General features: G+C 40.6%; 1 protein-coding gene across 5 annotated transcripts in view; it reads left to right on the top strand.

The window, feature by feature from the left end:
* FER (FER tyrosine kinase) overlaps positions 1–10,793 on the top strand; it is a 192,821-nt gene extending 182,028 nt beyond the window's left edge. For all 5 annotated transcript variants that reach the window (XM_056324261.1, XM_056324263.1, XM_056324262.1 and 2 more), the window contains one exon: positions 2,154–10,793. In XM_056324261.1, coding sequence (XP_056180236.1) covers positions 2,154–2,296 — 143 coding nt within the window. In that variant the 3' untranslated portion in view covers positions 2,297–10,793. The remainder of the gene's footprint in view (positions 1–2,153) is intronic.
* The last annotated feature ends 8,561 nt before the right edge of the window (positions 10,794–19,354 follow it).

The raw sequence follows: 19,354 nt of genomic DNA, 5'->3' as shown, positions 1-19,354 counted from the left end.
CAGATCATCTCTGTCAACCCGCTGGCAACACTTCTTATGCAGCCAGGGGTACAATTAGCCTTCTTTGCTGCAAGGCCACATTGATGGTGCATGTTCAACCCTTGGTGTCCACCAGGATCCTCAGGCCCCCTTCTGCCAAGCTGCTTTCCATCTGCATGGCCCCCAGCACCTACTGGTGCCTGGGGTTGTTCCTCCCCAGGTGGTGGACTTTGCACTTCCCTTTGTTGAACTGCACGAGGTTCGTGTCAGCCCATTTCTACAGCCTGTCCAGGTCCCTCTGAAAGGCATGACCCACTGGTATACAGACACTCCTCCAGTCTGGTGTCGTCTGCAAACTTGCTGAGGTGCACTCTGCCCCATTATCACGATCATTACTGAAGGTGTGAAACAGTATTGAACCCAGTATTGGCCCCTGGGGTACACCAATAGTTACCAGCCTCCAACCAGACTCTGGGCTACTGATCACTTCCCTCTGGGACCAGCCATTCAGCCCATTCTCAATCCACCTCACTGCTCATCCACCATACTGCTCATCCAGCCCAGAACTGAACAGTGTCTTTTTGAGGATTTTATTGGAGACAGTGTTGGAAGCCTTACTGAAGTCTTCTCATCTACCAGCGCAGTCATTTCATTGCAGAAGTTTCTCAAGCTGATCGGGCATAACTTGCCCTTAGTGAATGCGTGCTGACTACTCCTGATGACTTGCTTGTCCTTCATGGCATAAAAGACCTTGTGTCTGGAAATCATTTCCAGGATTAGCTGCTCCATCATGTCACCACGACTCAAGGTGTGGCTGACCAGCGTGCAGTTCCCTGGGTGGCATTTGCTTCACTCCAGTCTTCAGGCACTTCTCCCAGTCACCAGGATGGATGGAAGATTCTTGAGAGTGGCCTTGCAGTGACATCAGCCAACTCCCTCAGCACTTGTGGGTGCATCCCATCAGGGTCCTTGGATTTACGCAAATCCTTTTTGCTTAAGTATTCCCTGACCAGATCCTCTTCCACCAAGCCTACATCTTCCTTGCTGCAGATGTTCTGCCTGGTCTGTGGGGCCTGGGATTCCTGAAGGCAGGTCTTGCTGGTTAAGGCTGAGGCAAAGAAGGCATTCAGTATGTCAGCCTTTTCCACGGCAGTTGTCTCCAGGTGCCTTACATCATTCAGCAGTGGGCCCACATTTTACCTTCCATTTGTCACCTACATTCTTTTTCTTGTCTTTGACATTCCTGACCAGATTCAATCCCATTTGGGATTTAGCTTTCTTAACTTCATCCCTGGATGCACAGACAGTGCTTCTGTATTCCTCCCGCATTACCTGGTTTATGTTTGAATTTGTCTAGGAATTCCTTGTTCATCCATGCTGTCCTGGTGGTTTGGCCAACTTCTGACTCATTCGGAAGTTGCCTTTATTGCTGTGAGTACCTGTCTTTGGCCCAGGGTATGGATAATATGCTGAAACAGCCACTTATCTGTGGCTTCTGAATAATTAGCTGCTAATTTATTTAACTGATTGTTCATTCTCCTGCTCATCACCAAATCAGAGATCACCTTCAGCTGATGGCAGTAGAGAGGTGTGGAAGGCCACTGCCTATCTAAGCAACCCAGAATAATAAAGAGTTAAGATGATGGGAAAATATAAAATTTAAGAAAACAGGGGGGAGGAAAAATAAATGGGTAAAGTGCAGGTGGGAAGGGAACTTCTTAAGGAGACCAAAAAGGAAGAGACATGAGAATAAAACTTGATCCACCCTGAAAAAGCCAAGAAATATACCCCCATCATTATTGTTGATTTCCTGGGGGGGGGGGGGGGGGGGGGGGGGGGGTGACAGGGGTCGGGGGGTGGCAGAACACAATTAAAACCTAAAGAGTAGCTACTTTTTAAGATACAGGAAACAAACCTGCACAGGTTGCTACCCTTAGGGGTGAGAAGCATACGGATAATTTACCATGCCCAATCTAAATGCCATTGGTACCTGAGCTTTGATTAGTTTAATCATTATCTGTCTTGTATAGGTTATATATTGAAGGCTTTCCTCCTATACCCTGAAAATCTTTTTTAATGCAATGATCTTGAACTTCACTTGTTTCCTTTTTGGTTTGTCAATATGCATCCGTTTTCAATGCTAAACATTTTCCCCCTTTTTTTTTGTGTACCAGGCTACCGAATGTCAACACCACAAAAATGTCCAGAAGAAATATATAAAATAATGCAGAGGTGCTGGGACTACAAACCAGAAAACCGGCCAAAATTCAGTGAGATTCAGAAAGAGCTGTCTTCAATCAAAAAAAAAGTGACATAGTGATACACAAGTGCCAAACTCAATATGTGGGACTTTATTTTCCAGTGAAATAATTTTTTCCCTTCAAACACTATGCATTTATACAACATTATTTGCAATATTCTTCTAGGGTTACTTTGAAATTATTTGGGGTTTATATATATGTGTATCATCTTCAATGATGTCTGCACCTGCATTAAAGACGTATACTGCAAAATGCTATATATCCAGTCACAGTAATATTGTCATTTAGGTTACATGTAAATAGAAGAGCATATAGGATAGATATAAGGGACTGTGGCTTCTGTCTGTTTTACGGGAAGTAACTACTAGTGACATTTCTCAGAGGTTTGCTACTTTAAGCTGTGTTCTCACTCTGCTGTCCCTGCCCTGTATGTCAACACCAGCAGCACTCTAAAGGGGTGACTGTCATACATGTTGGCCTTAAAACTGAAGACAGTTTTGACAACTATTTTAACTAGAAACTTTTCTATTTTTAAAATTCATTCTGCAACTGATATTTTTAGTGATACTTTGATTTAAGGATGAAGGTCAGATTCTGGATGCAAATCTGGTTACTGAATGGTGAAATCCAGAATTTTCTTTTGTAGAAAATTGAATTTCTTGTGCATTTATTACCATACTGTAGTAAATATTTCTGACTTCTGATGTGATTTACTTAAGCCACGCCTTTTCTTCCTACAAAGCCATCAGAATTCAGCAATATGTGTCCTTTACAATGACCTATATTTAAGAAACAAAAACCCCAATACGAAGTCTTTACTGCACATGTTAAGAAATACTCCAGGATGTCTGCCTTCCAAAGAATATGTAAAAGCAGTAGGCCTACAGAAAAAGTGTTGCTAATGATAGCAGCAGATATATATCATTGATCTTAGAGGAGTTAAAGAATGTGAATTGCTGGATTTGCTTTTGATCTTGATTTTTTTTCCTTAAATTGGTAATAATTCTCAGAATGCAGATGTAGCCTACAAAAGTTTATGCTAAGCAAAGGTACATTCTGTGCATAGTGTCCAAAGGAAAATACTACTTCTGTATGGCGTAAGGAAATTGTTCAAGCAACCAATATAAAGAAATACGTTCAAAGCCTCTGACAGGCTGAGCAAGGCAGACTAGAAATACTAACCTTCTATTCTAACTTTTTTAAATCATTGCAGTCAGATTTCAAAAGTCTGGGGACCAGTAAGTTTTAAATGCCACAAGGAATAAAAGCCTTGTATGTGTGTATACATACATACATATATGTGTATATATATATATATAAAATACTCTGCCAGAAAGAATAAAAACTAACTAGAGAAGGGAGAGAGTAAAGGCACAGTTCGCTACGGTGGCTCTGGGTCCTCTTTGCAGCTGGAATTATTTTCTAGGGCTCTGCACAGAAACAGGAACAAATTAAAGTATCCTGGTCTGAGTCTCAAGGTTAAGGTGCTTAAAATTTTTCTAAGATTTAACTAAAGGTTTTTTGATCAAGGGATGCCAGTTGCTGCTAATGGAAATAACAAACAGGGACTGTAAGTAACACAGCATCTGGAATGTTAATTAGCCCTGTATTTTATTGTTAAAGTGGGATTGAGATGTAGTGAAGTCAGTGGCTACATTACATTTTTTCTTCTTAAGTTAAGGTGACTTTTCTCTTGTCCACAATATTCTTGCCCTCTGAAGTGTATTTATATTAGTACTGAGTGGTAATGTTTAAGGGCTCTGTGTGACCAAAATATGTGTAGTCTAGAAGAGTTTGTCTGTTACATTGGCGTTAGTGTCCAAATAAAAAATGAATGATCATGCTGGAGCACATCACCTGAATTTGAGGTGGAGCTGTCGACATCCAGCTATAGGGAACGATGAGTGTTTCTTGCATTTCTTAAGTCATTTTTTTCTTGGAGCTAAGGAAGCATATACATACCCATGAAGGTGTAGTGCTTGGAAAACTTGGTGGCATAAACTTCCTTACAAGCTTACTGGATATATTTACTTAGTTCTGTACTTCCAAGTAGCCCAAAGATATTTTTCAAGAGTAATGGGAAACATTCTTGTTCATTTGCATGCTTTTAAGTAGTTCACAAAGTTTGTGCCTTAATTTGCTAGTAAGCTAATGCAAATGCAAGTGTACTAAGATTTAAAGAACATTCCACAATTGTTTGGAAAAATTCAAGACTCATCCAACTGCAGGTCCTTATGTATGCATCGCTAAAACCTGCAGGTGAGGATAAAGGTGTCTCCTCTGTCAGCATTCATAGCTTCTCTGGAGAGTTAATATATTCTTCTTCTATGAAAGAGATTAACTGTTTCTTCGCTGTGTGCCCTCTTGACAGCAAAGAAATACTGTTTTATTTTTATAAAATAAAATACTGTTTTATTTGTCTTAATTAACCAGTCACCATCCTGACTCTCACATAAAGATAAAAATTGTACTCATATTTTATTCTGAAATTGTAATTCATATCACACTTCGTTTAAATTTAGAGACTTTTTAATACATGGGATTTCTAAAGCAGCAAGAAAATTTATTATTATTCCTGAAGTAAGCATCAGTTTAGTTAAAAAATAATAACTCTGGGAGAATACCAGAATGAGTTTATAGTTACAGAATGAATTTAAACACATGTACATGTTTCTTCAATTATTTAAACTGTTTTCTTATCATTGATTAGACATTTTCTGGCAGAACTTGTTCATCATGTCTCATTTGTAATTATTGCAATTACACAGTTTAGGAAGTGGAATCCATACATACAGATACTGGGTTTTAAGTTTTTGTAGACTTCCCACAGACAAACCTACCATACAACAAAATTTAAAGGAAAAAATGCAGTATTCAAGAACCAAAGCTGCCATATCTGCTTTCTGTGGACTTTTGATGACTTAGTCTTGCATTCTTTATAGGTTAGCCAGACACTGGTCATTTGGCTCATGTACTGTGTTTATCCTAGAGAACTTACAAAATAGTTAACTTACTCTCTTTTGTAAGTGTGGTGTTTCGGGTAGGTTCTTACCCTGGCAGTGTCCCAGCTAGGGGGACCCTGAGGGAATCCTGAATTTTTTGCATTGTTAAATGGGAGAAACTCTGAGTACTATTAAGGGTCAGGTTGAAATATCTCAGCCTGTTACACAAGATGGAATTCAACAGGTTATCTGTTATTTTCATCCTTTTCCAAGAAATTGCATTCATCATTTTAAGAAAGATTGTTTTGAGGGCAAAAAATGCATACTTAGTTTGTTTTCAGTGGAAATTAAGTACATATATTAGCTTCAGAGTTCCATCGTTGGTGAAAACATGACGATTCTGAAGCTTTTCGATTTTATGGAAAGTAAAATAGTGAAAAATGTCTTGTCTGAAAACAAACCTTGCTTCAGCAAAGTGTAATCTTTTAAAGTCAGCATCCCACCAAGACATTCTCTTTGAAACGTACATTTTCATTAGTTTCTCATGAAACCAATGGACTAGTTTTTCTTTTAGCAACTACAGTTATATTGCATTTCTTCTTAACAAAAATCTGCGTTTTTGCAGAGTTGCCTAATAATTTTGTTGGAAGTTTTTATTGGAACATACATCACCAGGAGGCTATCAGTAAGAACTGCAGTTTCTAAAATAAGCCTGATCTTACTGATGAGAAGCAGAAAAATGGTCAAAGAATTACTAGGTTATTCACACTGAAGTATTTTTTCATCCGTGTCTTTGACCACTTGTTATGCTTACTCAAGTTCTACAAGCACGTTGCTAAAACTTACTGCACTTCACTAAAACTATAAAGTTACCCATTTCTTATCTTTTGTAACTCTTTTGTTATCCCTTTTGCACCCATTGTAAAGATACTAAAGAAAAAACACTTTCCTGAGGTTACAGAGTAACCAACTCTCAGAAGCATTTAAAAAATGTCTCCCTGCTCCCCAGATTGTCTAGTGTGCTGCTGCACAGATATTAACAATAGTGATTAACTACTAGCCTTGTTGCCATTATTCTCACTGTCTCACATCCTCTCAATGGCAATGCCATTGACGCACTTGAGACAGTGCAATATTTGAAGAGATGAGTTAGTGTATAAATAGGATCATCAAACATGGTACTCAAGAGCAGTAGTTCTCAAAACGGCTGGTTGTCACAAATAATGATAGTATTATAAAGATGGAATAAAAAGAAAGAGGCTAATTGAGAGAATCTGCTTCCTCTAACAGCTGTCTTGTTTGTAGGCAATAGAAATGTCTTGTATGCCAGTGCAATTGGATTTGTAATATTTTTATGACTGAGCATAAAATAGTTTGCTATTAAAAGAAGAGTTCACCATTTTATTTTTTTCTTAAAGCACAGAAGGACATGATATTATTGGAAGCATTCTTGCTAGGCAAGTCAGGATATATGGAGGGAAGAATACCCATACTACCAACCAAGGTACATATTTTTTCTCCCTAGAATCATATTCATGCAGTCCTTCACTTTCAGGAGTACAGGATTTTAATTAGTGATTAGAAAGTACAGGGCACGTCCAGTATTCCTGAAGTTCCAAACAACCGTGAGTTTTCAAGAGTGACCTGCTAAATTTGGAACGTCAAGTCTATTAAAAATGTTTTCTTCTAGTTTCCTTCTGCAGATTTACTGTAAAAAAAAGCAGTCCTTAAACAGTCATCAGTAATAACTTACAAGAAAAATCCATCAACCTCAGAAACCTATCAAGCTTCTTTAAGAGTAACTTCAGTAAAGAATATTTTTTTGTACTCTTGTAGTAGAAGTCCGTCAGGATAGCTTTCCGGGGCAGGGGGAGTGGAACTTAACAATCCAAAAGCTCCAAGTTGAAGCAGAAGAATTCTTTCACTTGTCATTCTCAACAGTCTTTCAAGTATTGTCAGATAATGCACCTGTGATTCCCAGCTCTTTTCAGAATTGCATATTAGTGCACTACTAACACCCTACTTTACTTTTAGACCAAGGAAGGGAAGACTCTTTCATTGAAAAGTTCAGCAAGTTCTGCCTGGTGGCTCCCACATTTTCCTCAGTTTCCACATTCAGTTATCAGTGTCGTTGTGTTCGTTCTAATAAGCATCCCATAGAACAGGAGCTGGAAGCTAGATACTGTCTTCAAATCAGCAGCTAATCCCCCAAAATTTCACAGTTTTGACTCTAGAAGCCAACTTGGTTTTGGTTCTCTGTCAAATAAGCAAAAGCAATTTCTGTATTTCAGCCTTACTACTAATCTATAAAATGGGAATGGTCATAGATATATTTACTGTTATTTCCAAGGGAATGCTATCTCCACCCATAACCGTAATTTACCCGTATGTCCCTTTTTGACCATCTGTCTCCTCTTTGACATAAAATTCTAACTGGAATGTATGTCCAGGTATGGAACTTGGGTATTAATTCTGAGCTGTTTAATTTTCAGGAAGTTGTATATTATTAGCTGCTTTAGAACACCATTTTCTCAGATGTCATCTAGGCAGGACTTAATTTAGAATTGCCAGATAGTTTGGGGTTTTTTTGTGAGATGAAGGACTAGTTAGATGATTGCTAGCTACATGCATTGTTGTTTTGCAGCTGTTTCAGATTACAGCTGTGAGAGGGTAGTTCATGTATAGATCTGGTTATGGATGCCTTCTCTAAATCAAAAACTGTTAGCCATACTTCCAAAAAATGGATAAAGCCCTTCAATAAAGTTGACTATGGTCATACAGTGAAAACACAGAAGAGCCATGAACTACAGTCTTTCTTCCTTTACCGTCCCAGAACTGAATGTTTTATAAATAAAACTTGCAATAACTGGCTTTGTGTTTATAGGTAAATATGCCCTGTGAACAGGTATGATAACCTAGGACTCATATTGCTACCAGCAAAGAAGACTTGGAAAAAAGTGCTCCTAGATTGCTACTATTTCAAACTGTCCATCTGATTTTAGAACTACAAATGTTCATAGATGAGTACATAACAAGTTTTGCGATTATGGTAAGAGGCAGCGCACACTTCTCCATTGAAACCCTTTGTCAATTTAAAGCAGGTATGCTTTTTAAAAGAAAAATCAGATTGATCAGCAATTCCTTCTAGATTACACACATTCAAAGTACGAGCCAGAAACATCCACCACTAACAAAAGAAAGAGCCACACTACTGTCTTTAATACAGTCAGCACAGTCTTTCTCAACATATAAAGAATTCTGTAATTGTTAAATGCAGTAGTAGTACAAAATCCTTGGATTACTGAAATGTAAACAGCTTCACTGATCTTTTGATTCATTTCTTAAAGAATATTTCTGCTCTTTATAAAAGGCTGCGGTAGGCTTACAGTTCTAGCTGAGCTCTGCTGTAACGATCTGGCCTGTTGCATCTCAGACATTTACTAATTTTTATGGCTCCACATACTGCAAATGGTGCCCTTTCACATACTTCAAAAAAGTTACTGATGTGACAGAAAAGTTCAAATATATCCCTGCTTTAGTTTGACTCAGAAATACTGTAGTGCTTTAAACCTTGATAACTGTGGCAATGGATTTGTATGAAAATTGAAGTGACCATGAATCAAGGTGATGCACACTTTTCAAATCACATTTTTAATCAAGTTAAAACCCCTAAATATATTGTGAATTGTCCACATTGCAAAAGACATCAGAAAAACAACATTCCTGACAGCCTAGTTTACAATACAGAGCATGCCATGCCTACTATGGAACAATGTAAAGCTAAATACACTCCTTGAAAAAGGAAGACTTTTGCTGTCAGCCCAGATACAAACAATGGCTTTAAAATTAACAGCAGTGACTTAATTCCAGCAAAGCTTCGTTGTAAGCTTCCTTCTTAACAGACCTTTCCAGTGTTAATTTTATTATTGTCATCCATTTTGCTTTTAGAAATTTGACTTCTGTTTATCATACAACAGTTACTTGTAGTGGTAATTATATCACCACCACCACCACGAAGTGCTGAGACTTGCAAATTCAGAAGATAAGCGTTGCTAAGTCTACAGGGAACTGATCTTTCACTAGGTGTCATGAGTTGCAAAGATGTAATGCATTTCAAGTATCACTGAAGTAATGGTTTCAATTAAAAACTGTTATACAGTAAGCACAATAGTTTTCCTTGCTTAAGGTATCTCGTCCATAGTAATGTTTCCAGTTGACTAGAACTCAACAGGAAGGTAGAACGGTACCTTCCTTCCTCTCTAGTTTATCAGGGAAGGGAACTGTTGAGTTCAAATAGCCAGTTCAGGTGCTGTCAGCAATTCTGATAGGTAGAGCACATGTAGCCAGGATGCCATAGAGAAGGTCTTGCAGTCTGCGTGGCCCCTCTTTATAATACACCTGTGGTTGCTACAAGTCACTAATAAATACAGTGCACTGGGGAGTGGAATTTTGCTATATCTCTGAGCGTGGCCAATTCCTTAAATCACCTATAGTTGTAGTGCATAAGGAGAAATAGTGACATTTTTTTCTTTGTCACAAAATGCACAAATGCAATCTACAGTGGGGAGAGTCTGCATTATTTCCTTCCTTCCTTCCACCTCCTACTTGGTTGTGTCACAGATTCAAAGTCTTCAGTAGACAGGACAACTAGAAGAAACGTAACTGTTTGTGCGGTTCATTGTATCGTTATCTGATCTGATCAATGGACAAGTTGATTTTTCCACCAAGCTTCCCAACCTAGTTTTCTCTGAGATGCTAAAAATCATGCAATAGGGAAAAAATCACGATACAGGCTCATCACAGAGGACACAAAAGGCAGGCAAAGAAATTTTGAGGACTGAAAGACAACAATAAACACCTGTCTTGTCCCTTCTGTGTAATTGTATACATGTTCAAATTACTTCCAGGGATGAAACTTCCAATTAAGGTTAGTGAGACTACTGTTTTTTCAGTTGCATGTGTTACTTTTCCTTTATGTAATTGTAGGCAGCTGGAGACAGAGGAGGTGTGTAGGGGAAGGAGGGAAGGTCGGTTCACTGATCTGCTGGCACATGCAAGACTTTTGACACCAGTAACCTTGAGTGGGGCACAGATACTGTTTGCAAACATGTTTAGATTTCTCTTCACTTTTGTGCCAAAGTACGCACCAGCAAGTTTAATATCAGGTAAAGCACCTTTTATACTCTTTCTTGTTTAAAAATAATATATTTGTGAAACAGATCGGTAATACATAACACTGGAAATGGGTGCATCTTCCCAAAAGTACACATGTAAAAAAAAAAAAAGGAAATAACGCTTGTGAGTTTAAGCAAGTCTGAAAATGATAACTTTTAATACAGTTGCCGGTTGTCTGTCCTTCATAATTTTAAATAGATCTGCATTTTAACTTTATTTATTTGCCAATTTTTTATATACTTTAAAGTTACACTTCTGAACTCAAGCTAACTTTTTATTTTCCTAGGCTGTTACAAAACAGAATTTCAGTATTCTTGTAAACTGCAGACCTTTCTCGAGTAGTCCTTTGTCTTTTCTTATGGACCAGTTACCACTAATGAGTCTGCAGTCCCCTTTTTACTGTACTCTTCCAATAAATGTAAAATATTTGTATCAAGATGTCTCATTTTATTTGGTACTTACAGGTTGTGTTTATTCGCTTGCTTCTGTAATCAAGTGGAATATGGACTCCAGCAGCATTGCTCTTAGGAGTAGCTACAATTCAAAATACTCATTTCACAAAGAAAAAGATCAATCTTACCAGGAATAGCTACAATTCAAAATTTCACAGAGGGAAAAAGAAATCTTATATGAATTTTTTTTTTTTTTTGACAACTTCGGGATAATATCTGTGGATCCTCACTTAAGAGTTTGGCTGTCAGTTTTGTTTACCTTTTGTATTTCAGGAGGTATTGAAAGGAGTAACCTAGTGGGCAAAAGGGAAAGGACATGTTGAAACAGGCTGAGAACTTCACGGCTGGAGCTCTGCAGTTCTGAGGATGTTGCACCACACATTTCTCTTCAAGGCAAAGTTTTGTTAGGAGGCTAGGCACTGAAAAGCAAACACGCATATTCTATACTCCAACAGCAAAGCAAAACCTACAAGTTTTTCCAGTTAATCTAAAGACATATCCAAGCTTGATACTGTTTCTTTTAGATTATCTAGTGCTCTGTTCCCTTTATATTAAAAAAAAATCATAATGCATTCTAAATACAAATTGCATTTTAAAGCAGATTGTTTAAAGCTACTTTATGATTTACTTTGAATGAAACCAGGCTCCATAATAATCACCATTTTCACCACGCTTGGATGCCATTTCTTTGATTTCCATAATCCCTTCTCATATAAAGACTGTGATAACAAAATTACGACTGAGGTAAAAAATCAGCATTATTATGCCTTAAAAAATTTAAACGAATCTTTTGAGATCTCGTGGGTAATGTAAAGTATGAATACCCTATTGAAAGAATTCTTCTACAACCTTATGCTCCCTGCAGATGCACTTTGTTTTAACACCCAGTAGTGGGTAGAAAGAGAGGGTTTTGTGTACCTGCACCCTCACGCAGTGTTAAGCACACTGCATGCTGGCACAATAAAGCACACTGCGTGCTGGCACAATACTGTGATTTGCAAGACTTGGTGCCTGACTGAAGAGGGAATTAGCAAAGAATCAGTTTTATGGCACTGGTTCATAAGTGGCACTGAGGTACCTGTTATTTTGGTCACTTTTTTATTATTAAAATATTGTTCCCTCTTATAAACACTTTGAAGGAGTTTTCCCCACCATTTCCCAGCAATCATGAATGGGAGAGGTGCAAGTCCAAACCTCATCCCCTGAATTTACTGGTGTGCACTGAAACAGAAGACAACACAGCGTGTTGCACATAACTCTGGTACAATTCTGCTGAGAGACTAATTTATTAGCAGGATAATTTTAGAAAAGCTTACTGCAAGTAAATCTGTTCTGCTCAGTGATGCCTGGCCTCCAAATAATAAAAACATGTTGTTTGAAAATCTGCTACTGCCAAACATTGGGCAGCACAGGGTCATCAAATTTCCTCATTTGAAGTGTCACAGCAGTTAATTAGGAATGAGGCTAAAGAAAGGAGTCTTGAAGGTGATCGATGCCTGTGTGCAGTCCTGCATTTTTTACAGTTCAGAAGTAGATTTAAAAGACTTGGAGTTAAAAAAATTAAGTTGGTAACACTTCTTCTCAGAAGATCCCAGAGGACATTAGGCACCCAAGGACCACTTTAAATGCAGATCACAGCATTTTCCTGCCTAGCTGACTTGTGACTCCTGACCTTGTAGGTACTGTACAGCTGGCAAAACTCTACACAGAAGGCGTCTGGGCAAAGAAGTGCTGGATAGCAGTGCTTCCATCCAGCCAGTATTTTCTAATCACCCAATGTTTGCATGTCAAACCTAGGGCAGTTCTTTCTCTCTACAAGTGGCAGATGTACCTTGCTCTTAAAGCCATGTACTACAGGCAACAATCTTTTGCTGTTCAGGTACAAAACCTCCCTTGCAGTTTGACAGGAATACTGTTCTTGTTAAATGAGGGAGAGACATTAGTCTTGCTCAGAAACACAGAAGAGGCTCGCAGCTGAGGACTCCAAGCAGAAGCGCGTGCCTGCCTTCAGCCTGATGAAAGGGATTTGGGGAAGTTAGTGGAAGAGCAGAGAGTGGGAGAGTTGGTTTTGGGAGTTGATTTTTTCCTTTCCAGCATATTGAATTTAGTGGCACACTGGGACTGCTGAGTTCCATGAATATTACTCCTAGGTACCTAAGTCTTCACCACCTCCACACTCTGGGAGCTTAACTCGGGCCAAGGACCATAGAGGGCTCGAAAGCCAACTATTCCCATATTTAAGATGTTTGGTGGATCTACCCTCCAAAATAAAACAGGTCTGAGGAAACCTGCTATAAGTCACATTTGCTCAGTGTGGAGCCTGAGGACATCAGACCATCACAGGTCACTGAGTATGAAGTTCCAGCAGTGCCAAAATTGTAAGTGTCTGATATGAAAATGCTTTGAAGGACTGTGTGGTCTCCCTCACACAAATTCACTGAGGCTACTCTGCAGCTAGATTTCAGTCCTCCTTAAATCATGTTCTCATCATAAGAAATGCAAAAAAACAGTAACATCACTGATAGAGTCTGAATTGCAGCTGTACACCGTTCACCTCAAAGGACATGGTACAGACAACCACAGAGGAAACACAAGTCAATGACATGTGCACAAACCACTAACCCTGCAATGCACAGAGCCCTTTGTCAAGGCAGTTTCATCAGTATTCACCTCCTCCTCCATTCCCCCCCAGTTTCTTGCAAGTCTGCCACACTAAAAGCACTGCTGCTGAACAGTCTGCAGAAGTGCATCTGGACTAGAGAAATAGCTCTGTGTTGAGAATACAGAATAATGAGACACTGTGCTCTAATTTTCTGATGCATAAGCTCCCACAGCCTTCAATGACCTAATACGCTGCAAAGAGAAGTCAGGGAAGAATAAAATCAAATACTAGCTAGCTTTGAATCCTCAAAAAACTGGACTGGCATTTGACTGTTCTTTAATGGAAAGAAGCATGAGTCTTTGACACACATTTTCAACTCATGATGTATTAGCTCTCTGACAGCTGAAGGAAAAATGAGATTGTATTAGCAACAGCTGGAGTATATGGAAATATTTTTCTGCTTCCTCTTAGAAGCTTACATTGCTAAGTTTAACTCACTGAAGAGAAGCACAGAGAAGGATTAGTATGACCATCCAATTACTAAAATTTAATCTGTGCAATCAATAGGTATGAAAGCCCATCCTGTTAACACTAACACATGGAAGTCACAGCCACTGTAAAGTTAAGCCCACACATACTAAGCTGTTCCATAAAAATTTTGACTCCTAAAGACCCTTGCTCATCTAAACTTACAGCCCCGCAAGTTCAAAAAAGCCTTTCCAATACTCCATAACCCTGAGTTTAAAGCGAAAAAAATGCAGTGACCTCAGTCTAGCTAGATCTAATTAGAGCACCTTCTAATATGAACAAGCTAAACAGGTAGTTTCCATTTCACTCATAGTCATGGACCCAGAGGGTAAGGTCTCTTGATGTCTGGGCCTGAACAGGGGCCATTTTTGTGCTATGCCGCTGATGTATTGAGACCTTGACTTTCTGTCTTTCCCCAGACCTGACGCAGGGGGTGGGACGTGGTAGAGCAGGCAGGGGTGGTCAAATCCACCTGAAGCCTGGGGTAAGACAGAAAGTCAGTCTCTCGATAAGTCACATAGCACAAAAATAAAGCTATTCAATAAAACACAGGTGCAAAACCATCAATCAACAAGTGATGTAAATGGGACAATTCCAAGGTTTTACCCATATATGGCTCAGTTATAGTCTAAACTACAGGCAAAGACTAAATTTTACTTGACATGGGGACCGAAACCAAACTTCTTCCTTGCTGAGAAGCCTCAATGCTTGATTTTGCATTTGAAGCAGAAGTAAGCTCTTATATAAATCCAAATTTGCAGATTTAGTCATTGCATTTGACCTTACCCAGTCTACCACATGCAGATCTTCCACAAGTGGAGGTACAGGTCACCATCCAGGCTTTCATTCTTGGGCCCTCCCAGAGCTTCTGAGATGAGACATGTCCCTGTGTCTCTCACCATCAGGGCTAACCTCAGAGGCGTACTCAGAGCACACCTCCTGAGCAAGCCTTATCCAAAACACAGCCAGGGCCACGACTTCTCTCTCCTGCTGCCACACGCGTGGCCCAGTGTCACCCACTAGCTAGCTCCTGGCCTTCCCCTTAGGAAATCTCCCCTGATTGTGGAATGAGGGCTTGGGCATCCCATACTGTGGGGCCACCAACATCTCTCCCCAGCTGTGGACATGTGGGGACAAAGTTGCCAAGATGCAAAAATCCCAGCCTGTTTCACACAGGAGTGTTCAGTGGGCTTAAAATCAAACCAACACAAAGCCCAGGATAAGAGGTGAGGAATATTTTCATTGTGCTCATTGCAGGAGTCAGTGTGTTTTCAGAGCAGCTCTTTTCAGCACAAGTTGCAGCGGGTGCACCAGGGCAATGTCTTCCTCCTCTCTCAGTCCTCTCTTGGCATGAACATTAAAAGCAGGAGGAGCAAGCGAGCACTTCCATCACATCAGGTTAGAAGACTTTTAGAGTACTTCATCACAAACAGGTGACCCATAAACTTCAGGTAGGCTTGGATCAGCCAGAACAGGCTCAACCCCAAAACCTCTTTTTGTTTTTAAATACAGGAGAGCTTCCCAACCAGTCCCCTTTGCTGTCCCAGCAAGGTTTCTTACAGAAGAGAGACAGACTACCGTAAGAGACAGACTATTCTGCTTTCTTGCTGTGATGTGTACAGCAGCATTCCTGCCTGATACCTACTTCAGCCAGCTCTCCCTCACACTCAGCAGCTCTGTCAAGCTTGGGATGCTTGGTTATTTTTTTAACCACCAATAAAGTTTAAGGAGGAAAACCATGGAAACCCCCTGCTATTAGAAGCAATTGGCCAGCTTTGAAGCTGTCAGCCATAGCTGCCTTTTGCCACAGTAGTTGAAATTTCAGGTATAACTGATGCTTTTAACAGTCTCAAACAAAAAAATTCAATTGTTATTTGTACAAACTAGCATGTTTCATCTCCACTTTTCCTTTACAGGAAAGTAGGATTGCCTTGCATTCCAGGACAGAAAATAATTTCCATTTTGTATCTGATGGGAACACATTCACATTCACAACAGAACACACATAACAGATGTATATGATTCACTCTTCATACAGGAATTTATATGAGACTTCTGGGACAACAAATGCATTTTTCTGGCAAATCAACATACTATGGTAACCAATTATGAGGTTTCCTGAATGAGCTGAGCAGTAGAGTGTTATCCAGCAACACCCCCAAAACTCACCAGCTCCCGTCCCCAACAAGTACACTTGTAAGCGAACAGCCTGCAGAGCAGGGACTGAGTATGGCACAACAACCTCCTCCTTGTAACCACTTGACAGACTAAAATAAAATATTTAAAAAAAGAAAAATACCCTGGGCAAAGAACCTTTGAAACTGTTTGATCTTCTAAAACTTGCTGAGCTAAGCCAGGCAGGAACAGAGCTGTCGACACTTGCCCTCACCTTTCTTTTCTTTTTTTTTTGAAAGCTGGTCCCTTCGAAAGGGTGTGCCAGCCTCTGGTTGCCAGGCACTCGCTATAGGGCACAGGGAAGAAAGTTAAATATGAGGCAGTGCATGTGAAGCTCCTCAGGGTGGAGCTCACAGCAGCAATCACACTTTCGCACTCCAGCCCCATGGATCTGAAATTCTCCTTGTGAAAGAGCTGTAGACACGCTGGTTGGAGGAAGCAGGTGGGCAGCATTGTTCCTCAGATAGGGCTGGAGGGATAAGGGCAGCGCCAGTTGATTACCAGTGAAAGCACCCCATAGGTGTTTATATTAAACAGTCATTGGAGTAAAACATACAAATGCTAAATGTTCCTGGGATGCTCACTGGGCCTCAAGGTTAACCAGTCCTCCCATGAACACCAAAATACCTCTTTGGAAGCCCAGACATAAACACTCCTCTCCTCTGGCCTTGTGAAGCTTTTATTTTCACAACAGGGGAGGCAAGTGGGGAGAAAAGTCCTCCCCAGCAACTGTGACCTTGTTTTTTTCTGCACCTCCACAGCAGCAAGGGAAGCTTTACCAAGGCCTTGTGAGCAAAAAACATCACCACCCCCTGCAGACCCAATTCCAGCTGCTGCTACTGAACTGGGGGAAAGCATCGAGCCTCATTTCAAGGCACTCAAATGGGCTTCATCCAGAAAAGCATGCAAGATACTTGGCTAGCATGGAGGCAACACTGGGTCTTCACCTGGCAGGGCTCAATCTGCTACTTCAACAACCAGTGTCTGTAGCCATCAGTAGCCTGCACAATGCAGACTTGGACCTAGGCAGCTCCCACCCAGCATCCTGCATACATCCATACAGCTGTCCGTCTCTCCTCTAAGCTGCAAGACACTACCTGAAAGCAGTTCCTGGAAACCAGAGACTAGATGGCTTTGGAAAGCATAGGCAACATATGCCACAGTCTGTCACTCAGGGATTATTAGGTTTATTGCTAGAACTCCTCTAATTACAAGATCACTGTGAAATACAAGATTTAAGTGAATTTACAAGTAGGAAAAGAGAAAAGCCTTTTAATGTTTTCTGCAGTTTCTTCAGGATCCATTTAAAAGCAGTATCTGCTTTGCAGTCCGATGCTCATCACTGGTTTACAGGAGCTTGTACTGGGGGTGGGGGGTGGGGGAAAGTAGTTTACTAAGGGTACATTTCAGAATAAAATTATGCCAAACAATTGCAGAAAAGCCGAAGTTTGGGCAGTTTTACACACAGCTATTTGATATTACAGAGAGAATACTAGACTGCTGGATCTTGCCTTTCATACAGTGTTATCACCACCAGTTCATAAGGCTTCTTAAGCCCTGACAGTTACCTGCAAACACACCATCCACCTCTTCAAGCCCAATTTCAACAGTCAGTCCTAATGTTTATGGGAAGAGGGGCTAGGAGCCTGGTCTGTGTCAGAGGTGCTCAGAGCACTGCCAGGTGGGCAGGAGCCCTTCTCCTCCCATTTCATCAGAGAAAAGTGATGTGCACACCCTGCTCAAAAGCTGCAGTCACAGCCAGATAGGGGAGGAAGCCCCTGCACCTGGTATGAGCGCCTGGCACCCTGAGATGGACAGCTTCGTGGTTTCCAATGCAGCTTGGGGTCAGGTGCTGCCTACCATTCTCAGTCTTGCTGGCAACATCTCCTTGCACCACCCCTGGGACTCCACACCTAAAGGGAAGTGTGTTACATAAAGCACGGTGAATGGTCCTTCCCCTCTGTCTCCATTTGACACTTCATAGGGCTGTTGGTGAACTCAGATGGAAGCAACAGAATCAGGGATCCAATATTCTATTACTTGAACTAAGCACCTGAACTGTGGGGAAAAAAATTTAAAGCAGGGAAATTATTATGCTTCTTTCACGGTAAAAGTAGCCTTGACTCTCCTAGACATCTTCAGGTGCTCCTGCTGTGAGGTTAAGAACAGCTTGCACTCCAGAAACATTCCCCTAAAACTTTCTGAGACAAGCAAAATTTGACAAACACCAAAAATCAGAGCATAGCCTGTCTTTCTTTTATTCTTGGTTATTATTAATATTCTTCAGCCACAGGGATACCAAAGTCTTTGGTGGCGATGAATGCAATTTAGCTGCTCCCTAGAGATGGCTTTAGAGAATGTGTAATCAATTTTATAAATGAGCAGCTGGCCTGCACAGCAAGGTGCACTCTGCATTTCACCAAAATGAATAATGAATCACATATACTCTGCCTTAAGAAGATGACTGGCATTCTGTTTAGAGTGAGTCTCATTTCTTTCACATGTTAAAAGAAACTAATGCCTATTTTTCTGCTAAAGGACCAAACTTCTACATGCAGTACCCATGCCCAAACACCAGCAGAGGCAGCACCTCTGGGAGGTGGCTCCCAGACATGGGCCATGGTTAGGCACACAAGTCAGAAGCAGATCATGAATATCAGTCTGCCTAGACCCTGTGGAGCCTTCAGTGGTGACAGCCATAACTCCAGGGCGCTTGGGCTTGGTCTTTTACTGGCCCAACAAATTGATAATGTCGGCAAAATGGCACTGCATTTATTTTTATATTGAAAAAAAAATTTCACTGCAGGAGCAGAAAAACAAATTCCAATGCCACGTCTATTTCCCGCAAACTTGGTGATCTCTGTGATCCAGGACAAAATTTTGCTCAGGCCCAAGGGCATTTTTTTGACTTTCCACTGGCCTTTCAGTCTATAATGTGATTTCTCAGGTCCCTGTGTGGAAATGATTTGTGACTCTTATATTCCCTTTGAGGATAACCCATCCATTATATAGCCTCCAGCAAAAGCTGCACTGTGACAGGTCTTCTGAGGTCCCATGGGCTACTGTAATGCTTCAAATGGGCAGGCATGTCATACCTGCACCTCCTGCGGTTCCCCACAAAGCAGAGAAAGCAAGCAGAATGAAAAGGAAGAAAATGTGGAAACTAAGAGATTGTGTACCCACCCTCTTTACAGTGGCACATTCATACTCAGATGTACTTCTGACAACACAGTGTCTAAA

This window comes from Falco biarmicus, chromosome Z (assembly GCF_023638135.1).
Source record: "Falco biarmicus isolate bFalBia1 chromosome Z, bFalBia1.pri, whole genome shotgun sequence".
NCBI classification, from domain to species: Eukaryota; Metazoa; Chordata; class Aves; order Falconiformes; family Falconidae; genus Falco; species Falco biarmicus.
The sequence above is the reverse complement of the archived record's forward strand: the minus strand, read 5'-3'. Positions and strand labels throughout refer to the sequence as shown.